At 34.4% G+C, this 17,024-nt stretch overlaps 1 protein-coding gene across 1 annotated transcript; it reads right to left on the bottom strand.

The window, feature by feature from the left end:
- Positions 1–7,084: 7,084 nt before the first annotated feature.
- Positions 7,085–17,024, bottom strand: LOC126732456 (ATP-dependent 6-phosphofructokinase 5, chloroplastic). The gene is made up of 13 exons (XM_050435307.1): positions 16,507–17,024; positions 15,846–15,936; positions 14,723–14,796; positions 13,522–13,633; positions 12,820–12,915; positions 12,571–12,672; positions 12,400–12,474; positions 11,661–11,801; positions 11,410–11,526; positions 11,203–11,307; positions 10,908–10,988; positions 9,837–9,965; positions 7,085–7,633 (listed from the first exon to the last, which is right to left on the bottom strand). Exons 1-13 carry the CDS (start codon positions 16,833–16,835, stop codon positions 7,466–7,468), a joined length of 1,620 nt encoding a protein of 539 aa, XP_050291264.1. The 5' UTR covers positions 16,836–17,024; the 3' UTR covers positions 7,085–7,465.

Below are 17,024 nucleotides of genomic sequence, written 5' to 3'. Positions count from 1 at the left end.
TTAGTTTGTCCTTAACAAAAGAACCAAAGAACCATGGTTGTTGCCTTAATACTTATAATATTACCCTGCCCCATATGGATTGATGACAGATTAGATTAAACGATGTCGTTTTGGCTCTTGCAATAATTATTGTATTTTGTCTGTTTATTGCTCTTGGAATTGGAAATGGCCAAGCTGGGCCCTCCAGCCCTGAGCCCAGCCAGGCCCACAACTCTCTTTTTTGTTTTGATTGTGACTGGTCAACATCTGGGCTTGCTCTGCTCCCTTCCTGTTAAGTCTAACATAATAATGATGAAAAAAAAGGTACTGTTGAACATGAGAAACCTTGGGAATGCACTGTAGTGTGTAGTGTACAGAGCTAATTCATTGTGGACACGTGTCATTTGCGTTTCAGAGTGAGACTTGAGATGAACTGATGGCAATCATGGCACGTGTGGTCGATTTTTTTATTTTAAAAAGTAGAGTAGTTTTATACTTTTAATGTGGGCCATTTTTTTTTTTTACTAACAAAACAATGAAAAGTGAAATTATCACTACTAGGTTTGACTCCATAGTGATGGTGGTAATAATTTCTCACTGTGTTGGTTTTCCTCTAAGAAATTATAGCTTTTGTATCCCATCAAAAAAAAAAAAAAAAGAAATTATAGCTTTTGTTGTAGCTAACTTCTCACTTTTGACAATGACATGAGTAAAGTTATTGTCAAAAATAAAAATCGAACCGGTTGGTGGGAGATTTAAAATGATAATAATAATAATACAGAAAGAGATTATATGTCAATTATGGTTAAATATGTTTTCAAGTGATTGTTAAAACTTTTAATTTTAGTATCATGACTCATGACTATGATAAAAGAGTGAAGTAGCTTTCTTTCTGTTAATTTCACTCATTATGGGTTTGTTCGTAGAATTTTACGGAATTCGTGTTTTGAGTTTAAAATAAGTGTTTGTTAAAAAGTTGTAAGGAATTGAAGTTACAAAACAGAGTTTTGAGTTTTTAAAACACTTTTTTATACTCTCAAAATGCCTAATCAAATGAACTTTAAACAAACTTCATGAAAACTCAATTTTTCATGAAAATTTGTGTACCTGGGTGCCATAAAGTGGTTCATGAAAACCCAATTTTTCTCTCAAAAAGTGACATTTTCAGCTCTCTCTCTCTCTCTCTCTCTCTCTCTCTCTCTCTCTCTCTATTAAAAATATAATTACCTATCCAACGTGTGACCTTTACCTGTTTATCAATGTTTGCAACTGTAAACAAGCACTAGCTCAAACAGTCAAAAATAGAAAACAGCATAATATTATGAAAAACCTTAATTGATTAACAACAGCTAAGCACTGCCAATTCTATAATTAAAATTAAGCCAATTATAACAGACTACTATTATGTACTATCAAGGATCCCAATAGCATATAAACTTACATTTACATGGCATATGATATGAGATGGAAGTGACGAACCAACAGTACTAGTAAGTTACAGAAGGCAATTTGCCTTGAAACTTTAAATGAAACCAACTCAGAGATAGATATTAAACTAAAATGACTCGATCAGCCTTAAACTTTGAGTGCCTAATTTTATATTTTAAAACCTTCCTATTTATACATTTTTCAGCTCTCTCTCTGACTCTCTCCATGTGTATTTGTGTACGGGGATGGGGAGAACACAAGATGCTCAGTGAGTCAGTGCCACTGCAAAATTAGTCGAGGTTCGGCACCAAAATTTTCAACTCTGACTTATTGTAGTAACTGAGAAATATTTAAATTGATTTCTCTGAGGTTCTTAATTTTAGTTTGGTATAAATTGTCTCTTGCTACTTGCTAGAACCAATATATATAAACACAGGGCGACAATTACAAATCATCTTTTCGAAATGTGAATGTGAACATCCTTTCATTCCTTTTTACTCCAAATTAACACATTGTGAAGTACTTGTCTTTAATGTGATCCAAGTGGCAAGTACTGACATTTTCCTTGCTAAAGATTTCTTTTTTCGGGTAACGGTGCCCTTGTGCACACAGTTTATCGTACAATTGATTGAATTTTTTTATAAACAGTCGAATCACTTTCAATTTAAGAGACTTATTTATTAGTTTTTGTTACTTTCTAATATATATGAGATTCATTTTAAGCGAAGACATCTATTAACTTGTATAAAATTTTTTATAATATTGTTACAAAAAGAAAAGGGTCCAAAAATAATCACAGACCAACACAAGTCCCAATTAAGAACTTTTCCAAGTGTGCGTGGTGGTTTTTCAGAAACCAAAAAAACAAAAACAAAGGTGGGCGTCCTGGTGAATGAGATGGCACTATATATCACTATGTAAAGAAATATGGAAGATGGGTAAAAGGGTTTGGTCAGAGCTCTCACGAGAATCATAACCCTTTTGTTTTGTCAATAACTTTTGATGGTAAAGAAAGCATTTAATTAATATTGTCCAGTTCCACAATGTGAGATTAATGGTAGGAAAATGATCTTTCAGTTACAGCATAACAGATTGACATAGGGAAGACAAAAAGAAAAGTACAAATACAAAAAGTTTTTAAAGTTCCATAGTTTAGCCTTGGGGAATGGTCAATCATATTCTGTCTCCAATTTAAAACCTTATATTCATATCAGATACATATAGATTATTACTGACTTACTGTTTATTCTGCTAGCTTAATGGGGCTCATTTTAGACAGAGAGACTCTTACTCTCAATTTAGATGGACTCGGTTATGTGTACGAGTTTGTAAGGAAAATTCGAACTTTTACCGAGTGAGGAGCTGATGATGTAAATCTTTGACCAGTCAGTCAGTAATATTAGTATTATTCAGTGACCTTAGTTTAACGAGTTATTCATGTTGTCACGTGCTGATGTGCATGAGCCATACGAAAAATACAGCTATTTTATTGGTGAAGAACACAGTGATTGCTTTGTACGAGCAAAGCATACATCTTTTTTTTTTTAAGAAAAAGGGAAACAGAGAAGGAATGAACGTATTATTCTTGCTTTCATGTGCATTAGCCAGCTAGGAGCACTTTCAGATTTCTGCTATACTATCATCACCAACACGTACAGTGATTCCCTAGTGTTAGTTTGTACACAAACAATAACACCACCCCAAAAATGCTAAACAAAAAGGAGGGACGAGCTTGATTATTAGGATATGTAGGAGGTGATAACTTGTACAAAGGATATATACAAAAATATTCTTGTATTCATGCGTGTTACATGAATGCATGTGAAGGTGTCTTATTTATCAACTATTAAGTATATACAATATCATCTTTACATGTATATGAGGTTCATGTGTAGATTTCACATGTAAAAGAAATGTTACATACATCTATTACAGAAGATACTTTTTTTTTTTTTGTGAGAGAAGCATTACTTAAGATTTTTTTTTTAGTGAGAGAAGTATTATGTACACATGTTTTATCATAAGATACTTATGATTCATAGAGCCATAACTACCACCATATTATGGGCAACACTTTTTGCACAAAATATGATCAATGCATGATGGGATCAACCAACTTTAATGCAAGTTGTACGGTTTAAAAAAAAAAAAAAAACCTAAGTATAACTCAGTAGATTTTAAAGATTAAGTTAACTCCAATTCATTGCACGATGATTCAAATGGACATTCACATATATTTTTAATTACATGACATATTTAATAGTTATGAGATTTGTGGGAGGAAACTTAGTCTTTCCCCAAGAAGGAATTGTCTGCCTTGGGAATGTGCCGAGGACTGATGCTACCCTCACGGATTTGTTCAATCCCACATCGGGGAGAGACGCCTCCCACCTTCAGCTTATAAGCACTGGGTCTAAGTGAAGGTGTACCATTATGTGTGTGATCGGTCCTCGACCCATTCCCAAAGCGGACAATTCCTTCTTGGGGAAAGACTGAGTTTCTGCCCATAGGATTCATTTTAATGATTTAATGAGTTATATAATTAAAATACATATGAATAGTCTTATGAATCACCAAGTAATATTTTGGATGAGATCCTCCAATCCAATTTGAAGAAAAACTTTGTTATTGTAGTGGCTCCACTATGTTACACATCTTGGCATGAATGACAAACTTCATATGGGAAATAACAAGTCATTAATTACTTCTATTAGTGTTATTAATGGTATTTTTGTTCCTCGATTTGAATCTAATCACTCTTACTCACTATTACATCAATCGCTATTTCTTTCCACATAACCAAATCATCTCATATTGCTAACACAGAAAATTGTTAGAGGCTATACGGGGCTATCATAAAGACAAGGGCAAGGCTAGATGCAAACTAAAAGTTGATTTAACGGGGCTATCATAAAGACCAGGGCAAGGCTAGATGCACGCTAAAAAGTTGATTTAATTAAAGCATATGATTCGGATGAGTGGGACTTTATTCTTCACTGTCTCATTGCTGTTAGTGTGCCTCCAAAGTTTTTCTCTTGGGCCAAAGAATGTATGCCACCCCAAAGTTCTCTATATCTTTTAATGGTGGGCTGGAGGGTTATTTCAATGGTAGAAGGGGGCTGAGGCAAGGGGATCCATTGTCCCCCTTACCTCTTTGTTTTGGTTATGGAAGGTTTTTCCAAACTAAACTCTATATTCATAACTCACCTAAGTTCAAGTTTCATCTAAAGTGTAAAAGTTTAAGGCTAACTCACCTTTGTTTTGCCAATAATTTGGTGAGTTTTTCTGCTAAAGATATCCATTCAATAAGCCTGGTACAAACGGCTTTAGAAGCCATCAATATAGCATCTCTGGCCTGGTTGCTTCAAAGTCAAGTTCTTTTTGTTGCTTCAAAGTTAAGTTCTTTTTGTTGTTATCCCCTTTAGTCTAAAGATGCAAATTATTGTGATAATTCAATTCAAAGAGGAAGCTTCCTGTCAGGTACCTTTATAAGTGTTCTACTTATTTCGTGGAGGTAATTGTCTGAGAAAGAGTGTTTTAGTTGACAAAATCACAGCCAAAGTTAATTCTTGGTCCCTGAAATATTTGTCTTATGCCAGAAAACTTTAATTAATACAATCATTTTTGTTTAACTTTCAAAATTACTGGTCTAGAATGTTTATTCTCCCTAAAAACGTCCTTAGAGCCGTGGAACAAAGATTGAGTAGCTTTCTTTGGAATAGTTTAGCTAGTTTTGCAATTGGTACCAAAATAAATTGGGATTTGCTGTGCAAGCTAAAAAGTGAGGGAGGATTAGGCTTAAAGAGGATTGAGGAATGGATCAAGACAGCTATCAGAGGTTTCATTTGGTCATTGTATGCTTAGGCTGGATCTTTATGGGTTCCTTGGGCCAAAACTAACCTCTTAAGGGCAGTTGCTTTTGGATTGTTAATATTCCCCACGATTGTACGTGAAGTTTAAGAGCATTTATATCAGTTTGTGTATGATAGAAAAATGTGTAGAATTTATATGGTTTTTCCTAAAAATTAATAACCCACATCAGTCCTTGTATAATTGTGGTAAATTTACAAGTTTGCTATAATAACTGTATAAATTTACAATAACACTACTCATTGTATGTGAAGAAAGAGAAACAATTAAAAAAATCAAGAAAAAATTAATATTCTAATAAAATGTAGTATAAAATAAATAATCTGATGTGAAGTATTTTGAAAAATAAGTATATAAAATAGAAAAAAATAAGTTCTCATGCTAAAATTGGAGGAGACAGACCCCGTAACAGGATATATTTTCCCCTAAAATAGACATGAATTTTTGCACGAATGCAAATGCTCTAAGGAAGATTTTAAAACTTAGAAAGGATGCTGCTCAGATTTGAAGTTGGAACTGCCTCCGACTATAGAGTTGTTTAGTGCATGTTTTAGCCGGTTCTCTGAATGTAATGGTTTCTAGTGTTTTGCAGGATCAGGGTTGACATTGGCCTCCAGCTAAATATGAAGATCTAGTAACTATGCAAAGTAAACTCCCATTAATAGAGCTGGTGGACGAAGATAGGTATTGGATCCCTTCAAAGTCTAGTTTGTACTCTTGTTTTAGTACCTGGAGCTATATAAGGAGGAAAAATCTCGAGGTCAAGTGGTGGAAACTAATATGGTTCCAGGGTGCAATTCCTAAGTATGCTTTCATTGGTTGGCTTGGTTAGCTATCTAGAATAGATTGTTGAGGAAAGAGAGGCCTTTTAAAGTTAAGTATATGTGCTAATAATGCTAGCTGTGGAATCTGCCGAAATAGAATTGAGGATAGGGGCATCTTTCTTTGAGTGCCCTCTGTCCAAAAGAGTGCGAAAAACTATTATAAATGCTTTATCAGGAATCTTAAATTCCTTTGGCAAGAAATCATGCTGTAGGGGAGAAGATCATCTGAGGGAAGGAGTTTAGACATGTGATATGCAAAATTGTCTTATGGTCTGGTGTCTATCACCTGTGGGCCTGTGGCAGCTCAAAATCAATGTTCTTTCATCAAGGTAGGATTAATTTTGAAGAGATTATTGCCAAGAGTCTCATTATCAGCCCTTTTACTTTACATATATACTGGTTGGAACTTTCTAGTGTTTTTAACAGAAACATCCAGAGTTCAAATCCTCCTCTCCCATTATACCTATTGAATTCTCAAAAAAATTCTGAAGAGATTATCATCAAAAGTGTTAAATGGGAAGTTAAAGAAAGGGTGAAAACAGGTGGTTTCTGCATCTGTGCTGAACAGAGCAGAGTTGTGCTCATGGCATCTCTAGCTCAGTTCTTAGGTGCCCTCCTTGTAGATGATTGGATGTTTAGATTTCCCATCCCCGTTTGCCTTTGTTTTTGTCTTTGAGATACCGGCTGGCCTAGCTGGTTCTTTTTTAGTGTTTTTATGCTGTATTTGATACACACGTTTCTTTTAAAATAAATTTGCTTATTCATCAAAACAAAACTCTCACATCATTTCACCAATGGGACCGACTCTTTATCTTTAATCTTATTTCTTCATTCCACATCCTATTTTTTCTTATATTTCTACTAAACCATATATTCTCGTTTCATTCACAGAATGTTATGAACATGTTTCGTAATAGCCCAACAATCAAATATAACATTACTTATTGGAGTCTCAGGGCTGATAATTTAAACTCAAGTAAATATGATCCAAAAAATGCAACTAAATTTTATAAGCTAGACCACTACGGAAGGGTCTATTTGTATAGTCTTTAATTGTGGCTGACATATTTCATAGTTACAACAAATTTTGTACAAATCATTGTAATAAACATTAAATCTAAAGTATAAATTGCCAGATGATTCCTCTGGAACTTTATTGCCAACGAAATCTGAGAGCAATGAATCAAAAATATTCCCTCATCTTTGCTTGGTAGAGGGAATGTAATCCTTTGATATTTATTTCTTCTACAGCATGCGGTGACCAGACTAACAAAAAACCTTTTGATGCTGGTATCTGTCCTAGACTATACTCTTTGGGAGCTTATATAGATATATTTTCAAGTCTTATAACTTAAATAAAATTATTAGATAAAGTCAGGCTGGCCTGTTGAAGTCAAGCATCGATGCCACATTCTACTGTTGGGGTCCACCAGCCTGGGATAAGAAATGACTTCAGGAATTGGAAGGTAGACATAGTGAGTGTTGCATATGCCTACAGTAATGCCACTATATCCAGCAAATGCGCCATGAACCTGCCAAACCCACATCCATATTGAATAGACATTAGCAGGACTGAACCGTCGCAAAAGACTTGAAAAAGCTAAAGGAAATCTGAAAACAAGTGAAAGAGGCACTTAAAGAACAACCCTATATATGAAATGACTAGCAAACCCTAGGTGATTTGAGCGATGCTCACTTGAACTTTGGCCAAGTCAAAATGAATAAGTTTGATCAATCGCTGAAACTGCCAGATCTCAGCCTGCCAACTCAGGCATGCTTGAGCTCTCATAGGCTTGCCTATTGAAACAAGGCAAGTTTGAGGTTGAGTTAAATAGGGCCCTGATCAAGCCACAATCTTACATGGCCCAGCCAAATTGAGCATAGATGCAATTACAAAAGACAATTTCTAATCCAACCCTGGAATAAATATATTTGCTGAACCAATTTCTGAACAGGACCAAAGTACACAGCTGGAACTACCAGGTCCATAGATGTCAATAAGAGATAAAATTTCCTAACTATATTTAAGACTGTTTTTTATTTCACTGTGTGTATGACTGGATGACTGCTTCAAGTGGTCACTTTTTTTCTAACTTGAAGGAATTTCTATATATGTGCAACTCTAGATGATGCTCGTAGCAAACCTAGTACACTTCCTATGTACACAGGATGCTTTGTTTGTTATTCTCTTCAATAAAGATTTTTTCAATTACTTAAAAAAAAATAAAGATCCTAACTAGAAACTGTAAAGTTTCAATCCTTTTCTGAAAAGAACTTCTACTTACTTCAATTTTTATTTTGTAACAAACCTTTTATTTAATTTTTAATTTTTAAGTTATGCATGCACATAGTGGGGTTTTTTTTTTAATGGTTTAAGCCCATCTGCTCTCGCTGCTTACTGTCATCCTCCATCTACTGTGTCATTTTTATTTTTTATTTTAAAAAAGACCAGGCTGACAATGTAATTAATGCTTTTCATTTCTAAATCTCTAGCTGAATGGAAAAAGGGGATATTGTTAAAATACTTACAAAACTTAAAATTTATAATTATTATCACATGCTTTCATTACAATATTTTATTTTATTTTTTAATTTGATAGTTAGTTACAATAATTTTAATTATTATCGCTATTTAACAAAAAAAAAAAGCTTTAAAATATATAAAATATACAGAGCAATATAAATAAATAAATAATTAACTGTTGTGTCTCGTGTCATGTCATATCTGTGCTTCTTAGGTTTCACATGCACATTTCCACTAAAAATCAGTTATAAATTTGGCATTTCATGTACATAACCCAACGTGATTGGTTCTAAGTCTAGACGTACTGGATATAAAACCAATTCAATTTTGAACTTATTTTATTTGGTTCTAACTTAAAGTCTAGACATACTGGATGTAAAACCAATTCGATTTTGAACTTGTTTTATTTTTGGTTCAGCTTATATAAGAATTTAATCAGTTTTTTGGTTTGCCAAAAACCTCACTGGTACCACCAATTATTATTGAACCAAACCCAGAAAACTGGTCCAACCTTGATAATGATAAAGCATCCTATTTTGTGATGAAAGTCTTGATCTTGGTTCATCGCATTGTAAATAACCCAAACAAAAGATGTTTATTTTCCTCAGGTGATCTACTTGCCCAGCTTCAATGTCAAAGCAGTCCCCACTAAGGGATTGGTTGCTAGTAGGGTTGTTGAGAAATGTCATTTACTGCTTCTTGGTCCTATGTTTTTACTTAAGATATTCTTGTGAATTGGGTTTAAACAAGATGAAGCCGTTGATTACATTCCCCAGACCTACCAAGTAAGAGATGCTAAGCTGTAGGCTAGTCTCTGGCCATCACTATTGAAATCCCTACACCTGTGAACTGCTACTTATCCAGGCAGTAGAGAGACTATATATTACTGTTAGAATAATGGTTGAGTGAGTAAATTCACCATTCCCAATCAGCTTAATCTTTTGGGACAAGTGGTAATTTCACATGGTACCAAAGCATGTGGTCTTGAGTTCGAACATTGTCTCTACTCTCTACTTTACCTCTTGTTTAAAAATTTACAAATTACATGTGTTGAGTCCACTCAGTGAGCGGAGTTTGGACCCATAATGATGGGGAGTGTTAGAATAATCGTTAAATGATCAAATTCACTTATTCTTATTAGCTTAAAATTTTTAGACAAAGCTTAACAATTACTATGAGAGAGAGAGAGAGAGAGAGAGAGAGTGACTCACAGCATTTTGTCCTAGTACAGTGCATAGAATTCCATCTGATGCATTTGCACGGCATGCACGGATCATGTATGTGGGATCAATATACTTCACATCAACTGGAACACTAATCGCCTTGAAAGCTTTTTTAATCTGACAAAATAATGGTAATTAGATATCAGTAAATAGAGTAAGCCCAATGAATGTAGAGTACACATGAAAGGATTCCAAAAAAGAAAAAAAATTGAGTTGCCCAGAATACTAGTAATTCTTTGGAAGCAAGAAAGATTATACACAACAGAATAAAATATTATGCTGACTCAAAAGCACCTGTGCCTTTTGAAATATTGCTTAATATGGTAGAAAATGCAAAAGTGTCAACATTAAGTTCAATATAAAATATTTGAAAGAATATATGCTATCAGATTCAGTAACACAAGATAGCCACCATAGCTATGTCATCATTGAAACTTATCCCATATTTTGATGATGCCATCTTAGGTAAGATTGTATCTGAGTAATTAGAATAGAACCTCCAAGTCTTTTCATGATTGAATTCAGAGATATCAACGCAGCCTCTCACAACATATCCATCAAGAAAACAGAGTTTTAAACAGGAAGTGTGAGAGAGGGAGAGAATTTGAGAAATAATGAGATAGGCAGTAGACAAATGCAACATGGGCTAAATGTTTTAAAATACACGATCAGTAATAATTAATAAAATTATCTCCAATTCTGATAATTAAAAAAAAGGGAGGATAACCAATTATTTCCAGCTAAAGTACAGAAGCACATGGTCTTGTGCACTGCACATAACATCAAAGGAGTCAACTCACAAAATGTAGTCTTGGCAAAAGACACTAACAGAACTTAGATCCTGAAGGCTTGAAGATAGCATATTTTTAACTCTCTGACAAATGACAAGTACAAGGTCAAACAGCAATCTATTTTTATCTATGCAACACATATCAACTGATCTAACACGTTAGACATTCAGTCAAGTCATCTCATTGTTCATCAACCCACTGACTTCGGTTGTCTCTAGTGTCATGGAGATCAAGATCACATGAATTAAGTCAAAACACAACCACCAACCTCTTGTTGAATGTGTACACCGATATCTCCAAATACAACGTTTCCAGATGCATCCTTAGCATTAGTTTTCTGAAGAAAATCCTGCATCAGGAAAAAACAAAGAATGAAAAATTTTACTGTCTTAGGGGGAAGATATCAGGAAGAAGTTATAACATTTATGCGATGTTGTGGAATGTACAAAAATGGTTCGTCATAGTTTTTATTGAAGCCAAAAAAGGACTGCACAATGACTATCACCTGATCAGTAATAGTATTCAACCTAAAACCAAAAATATGTAATCCTTATGCAAGTTACCTGTCCTGCTCCCTCTGCTACACAGACAACTGCTGAACCCTTTGTCTCAATTAGGTATTTAAGATGTCGCAGAACACCATGAGGCCCATCCAAATTAAAAGGTACCTTAAATGTGCATATAAGCAGTTTTAGTAATGGCTAACAAAAATAAGCATCCAAATGACCACTAGTAATAAGTACCTCAGGAATCTGATTGAAAAAAAGTACCTCAGGAATCAAACATATGTCAATTTGTCCACTCGATAGGGCTGCATGCATAGCTATAAATCCACTGCTACGGCCCATCAATTTCACAATGCCAACACCATGATAAGCACTGTGTGCCTAAAACAAGATTTGAGGCCAATTTCTTTTTCATTTCACCATGAGTGGATCAACACCAGGAAATAATTCAGCAGGAAACAGTAATTGAGAAACATAAATATATGCAATGGCAACTTAAAATGCATGTGAAGTACCTCTATATATGCAGAATTTATTGCCCTTTGTGCTTCTTCAACAGCAGTATCAAAACCAAAAGTTTTATCCATCAGCAGAATATCGTTGTCGATAGTTTTTGGCACACCAACTACAGCCACCTTCATCCGTCTCGTACGGCACTGAAAGCAGAAGATATATGAACTTAGACCTCAGGAAGGATAAAAGGCAAGCCCCTAGAAGGAAATAGAGCAAGCACTAGCAACTTGTAAAGACAAATTCAGGAAGGAGCCACAACTGCACATCCTGTAAGATTTGTTTATTAGTAAGTTACACATCCATTGGGTCTTGAACCCACGACCTCACCCTCCTCCTTGCTTTCACTAGGGGAGGAGGTGCCACTTAGGCGAGAGCTCATTGGCTCTTGATGTTATTATCTTCTTGATACAGCAGTACATTATTTTTTGTGGGGGATAAGTAGAAGTACATCATTATCTCATTTCCATTAGCCTTGAAGATGAAGACAGCACTGATATTTTACAGTATATTGCATTCAAATGTATGTTCACATTATTTATTTTGTTAATATCATTCATTTATTTAATTGACTTTATAACATGAACTTGTAATGGGAACTAGATAAACAACTCAGAAGCAATATTTTGCATCTGGAAAAGCTTCTCTGTGCAGATTTCATTCTGGAAAGAATATCTTAACAATGCATGAGAAAACTAAATCAAATGGTGAGCAAAATTAGTGCAAAAGTACAGGCTTAATAACCTCATTATGTATTGCATTGGCCCCAGCATGCGTGCCGTTCCCTCCCAACACAAAAAGCATGTTGATTCCTCTTTCCTGGCATTAACATGCAAAATATAAATCAGATGACTTCTATCACTTCCAGGAATTAAGATGCAATTTTGAAACAGTTAAGAAAGATTAAATGAGCACCTCCATACTGTCCACAATTTCACTAATGCTAGGTCCTCCACGTGAAACACCTAACAAGCTTCCACCAGAAAGATGGATATTCTGAACCACTTTTCTTGATAGCTGATGATCAAAGTCAAAACCTAAACAAATTAATCTACAACTCTAACCATAGTTCCAGAGATTAAAACATGCATTTATCTCAAATACATAGAAAATTTTTTATGATACAATTAATGTTTAAAATATTACAAAGGAGAGATTACATACCGGCATTTCATTTAATTCTTTGGCAGAAAATCCACGATAACCAAAGGGAATACCTACAATCTTTTTTACACCATATATTTCAAGGGTAATGACAATCTGCAGCAGAATATGATTTAAGTGGTTATAATAAAAAAAAAAATCTTAGGCATTCTGACTAGATATACCCATATGGGGGTTCAAAAGAAATCCATTTTGAAAATGCTATACACCAATCGATTTTTTCCTTTTTATTTTTTATTTTTATTTATTTAATTTCTGTAACTTCAAATGAATATTTGGCACCACCATTGCCAGAATTTAGAGTAAGCTGTTACATACTTACAGCCTCAAAATACTGGGTGCATGTTTATTGCATTCAAGAAGGTTCTAAGAATGCAGATTAAACTCAAGTTTTCATTTAGAGCAGTACTATGCTCAAGGGAATTTTTAATATATAGCAATATAATTCTAGTGTTGTTGTTTTTAAGCATGGAAATTTGTGAAGCTCAAGAGATACTATCAAGCAAAGTTTTAATTGAAGTACAAAGAAATGCCAGAAACTAGACCAGACAATACAAATTAAGATGCTGCATGATTTCCACAATGTACGAGACTACTCTAAATGATAAATGATAATTTATTCAAATAAGATTGCAAATTTGATGAGGATAAAACTATAATCAATGTAATGAATGACCGCCACAAAAGAGTCATAACAATGACCTGTCTGATGACGTCATTGAGACCAGGGCAGAGCCCCCCACAAGTTACAATTGCTGCTTTCACTTCTTCTGGTCTGAAGTATATTTTCTCCCGAGGCCCAGCACGATGAACCCTGCCAAGTTCCAATGCATCACATTATTAAGTCATAGTTTAAACGAAATCTGATATTGCATAAACCAAACACACACACATGTCAATTTCCTGAGAGAGTTTTGTAAAAAGTTAAAATATGACTACATGCGACATTTCACTTCTTTTCAATACTGATGAAAGCTCATTTGCAGGAAACTTTTCTCAACATGCTTTGCTTATATTTTGTTCTTTCTAGAATGAGTTTAAATTTACAAATTGTAGAAACTACTGGATATGTATCAAACTGTTATCAGTCAGCATAATAATTACAGAAATGCCAAGTCAGTGTGTTGCAACTCCTTCAGAGAGAAAATCCAACTTTAACTGTGGGAACAACCACTCCCTAGAGACTCTATGGAATCACACATATCTCAACAGAAATCCAAGAGTACATTTTCTTGTGCAAATTCCAAGAAATGGTTGGTCGAATCAAAGCCACAAGTTATGGTAACTTTTTTTATAGATAAATTACACACTCATTCAATGGCTTTTAAACCCATGCTCTCACCCTTCACCCGTTCTTGTGGGAAGAGGAAGTGTTATTTGAGCTATAGCTCATTGACTTCTTTAGAAAATTCTCAAGGCAACCTATATTCTTGATCATGGAATCATCTGAAAAAAACTAAAATCCCTTTGCATTGCCTCTCTAGGCCATAATACCCCTCCATGATTGCCTATTGACAGCAAAGACAGGTAATTACTCCATGACTCACCAAGAAAAGAAAAAGGAGCCTTCTTGAAACTTTATCCTAGCTTGATCCCAGTTAAAACCTACACATTTATGTAACTCTCCCATCTTTCTCATAATGTCTTTGCGTTTTGCGAACTTCTAGGCCATGAGAGCCAAACCACCACCCATCATCACTACTGCTGTATGTCCACAAAAAATTTATCATTGGCAAGCCTCTATAGATCGCCATTCACTCTAGGTTATACTAGTACATCAACAATATCATATATTTTTCTGAAAGCAACATTGAATGTTTAAAGAATTTTCTAATCATTGCCACCAAACGCATACTCTGAATTTTCACAATCATCTAAAAGAGAGTTAAGGATAGATAGTTACCATTGTTCTACCCAAGTACAATCAGGATCAATGCACTCAGCACCAGCAGATGTAGGTGACGAGTAGCGTATGACCTGAAATATTGAATGAAAAGGAAAATTACAAAAAAAGTGGAAGTAAATAGCTTGACAGAAAAGATATCACATCCCTAGCATTTTGCATGGGAATATATACAAATATTTTTCTTGGTGCCCTAAATATGAACAATGAGGTGGCATCTAAAATTTAGCAAGTTCTAAAAAACTCACATCTAAGTGAAATATAGGGCTATAATGTCCTAAAAACATAGCAAGAATGAAAGGAAAAAAATGAATTTCCTCAACTTCCAAAAATTGAAATTTGTACTTTGGATTTCTACACTTAACTTGCATTCGTTTATTAGTCCATTTGCCTCCATCAAAAATACTTTGCAGCAATCAAATCTCATATTGATTTCTTGAAATTATTCATCTTTTTATAGTTATCTTGAAGCTTTGTGACAATATTGATTTCAAGTTTTCCCATTATCATCATCTTACACAACTAGCATCTTCCGCATCATATATAATTTTTTTTCTTGAAAACAAAGAAGAAGGTGAAAGTATATGATTGGTCCCTACAATTTGAGTCAGGATCTATTTTATAGCCTTTATATTGAATAGTTATTTTCTAATCCTCAAAAAATAGTAAACATGCCAAGTTAGTCCTTCCATAACAACGCTGTTATAACAGAGTGTCACGTGGAATTGCCAAAAGTTTTCATATAAGCAAGAATTATAATGGCAAATTTATAGAAGGACTAGCTTTGTAATTTACAATTTTTTGAGAACTAAATATTTAAATTTCATATTTTAGGATCTAAAATAAAACTTGACTCTAACTTGAGGGACCAAAACGTGTATATTTTCCAAAAGTACAAACTTAGGGTCATCAAAATCAAATTACAAATTATAATGTTATTAGAGTAAATTAATGACAAACATACAATGTCAATACTTTTTTTTTTTTTTTTTTGTTGATAATTCAATAGTCAGGATTCCCTGAATTGGATGTCTTCGTTGAAATCATCCGAGGCACCAATTGAGCTACAAGGCTCATGGCTACAATGTTAATACTTAATATATAGGAAATAAAAAATATATACCTTAAGAAGTACCCTGTCGTTTTTATTTATGTAACCATGCCACTCCTCATCTGATGGGTAACCTCCTGCAAACTCTTCTGATATTGGTGTCCTGTCAACACATATTACAAATAAAATAATTAAAATTAAATTTAAAATTCAAAGCACATTCATAAAGGACAAAGTTTGACCACAAACTAGCCTAAAGCTACAACAACAAATCTAGCATGGGATCACATTTTCTTCTTATATCCTCCACGATTTACAAAATTTAAAGAAGAACAAAAATCAATAGCTATGTCATCAATCAATTGTTTAAATTGTAAGTTTTTATAGTATAAAATCATGCATAAAAAATAAGTTTATAAATCATATAAACATATGATTGTTAAATGAGTAAAGAACATGCAATCCAGTAGTTAGATTTTCAAAATTCGTAGTATTATATTAATTTTTTTTTTAATATTCATAAATACCATGTATTTATAGAGTTTAAGCTATTTTTAGTTGAATCAGCAACGCAATGAACCAAAAATTCCAGAGATTTTCGGAATGTTCCAATTCATACATAGTTTGCAATTTTGCTATGATAACACAATCACTAAAGCTTATTGAACTACTTGAAGTGCGTTTACATGAACAACAACTTAATAAAAATTGAGAGAGAGAGAGAGAAGCAGACCTCATTCTGAGGCAAAAAGTGGAGGGAATGGAAACGGCGTCGTCGAAGACATCAGTGATGTGAGGGATGTTGAAGCGAGTCTCGAAGTCGTTTTGAAACTTGGATTTCCAGTCTGGATCACTGAAATCAATGGCGGGCCTGTGCTTGGCTGACTCGGCAGACACCCGGATCTTCTTGGCGAGTCTGGTTGTTGAATTCGATCCCTGAAAACGGGAGTTCAAGTAGGAGGGGAAGGTGAGTCCATAGTAAGAAGAAGATGAAGAAGAAGAAGAGAAGTCGTGGCCGGGAAGAGCGAGTTTGGGAGTGATCGCGTGCGACAGAGTGCCCATCAAAATAGCGGAGATCACTAGGCTAACCGAACTGCGATCAGCCTCGAACAATGTGAAGAGTTTTTTTTATTTTTGCTATTTGCTCTTGCAGACCAAAAATACTTGTTCCTTTTTTTTTTTTTTTTTTTTTGGTTGATCGAACTATTGTACTCGGAGAGAGAGGACAGACTCGGAGACAAAAGTGAATTC

Source organism: Quercus robur, chromosome 6 (genome assembly GCF_932294415.1).
Source record: "Quercus robur chromosome 6, dhQueRobu3.1, whole genome shotgun sequence".
NCBI classification, from domain to species: Eukaryota; Viridiplantae; Streptophyta; class Magnoliopsida; order Fagales; family Fagaceae; genus Quercus; species Quercus robur.
This window is presented reverse-complemented; position numbering and strand designations above follow the sequence as displayed.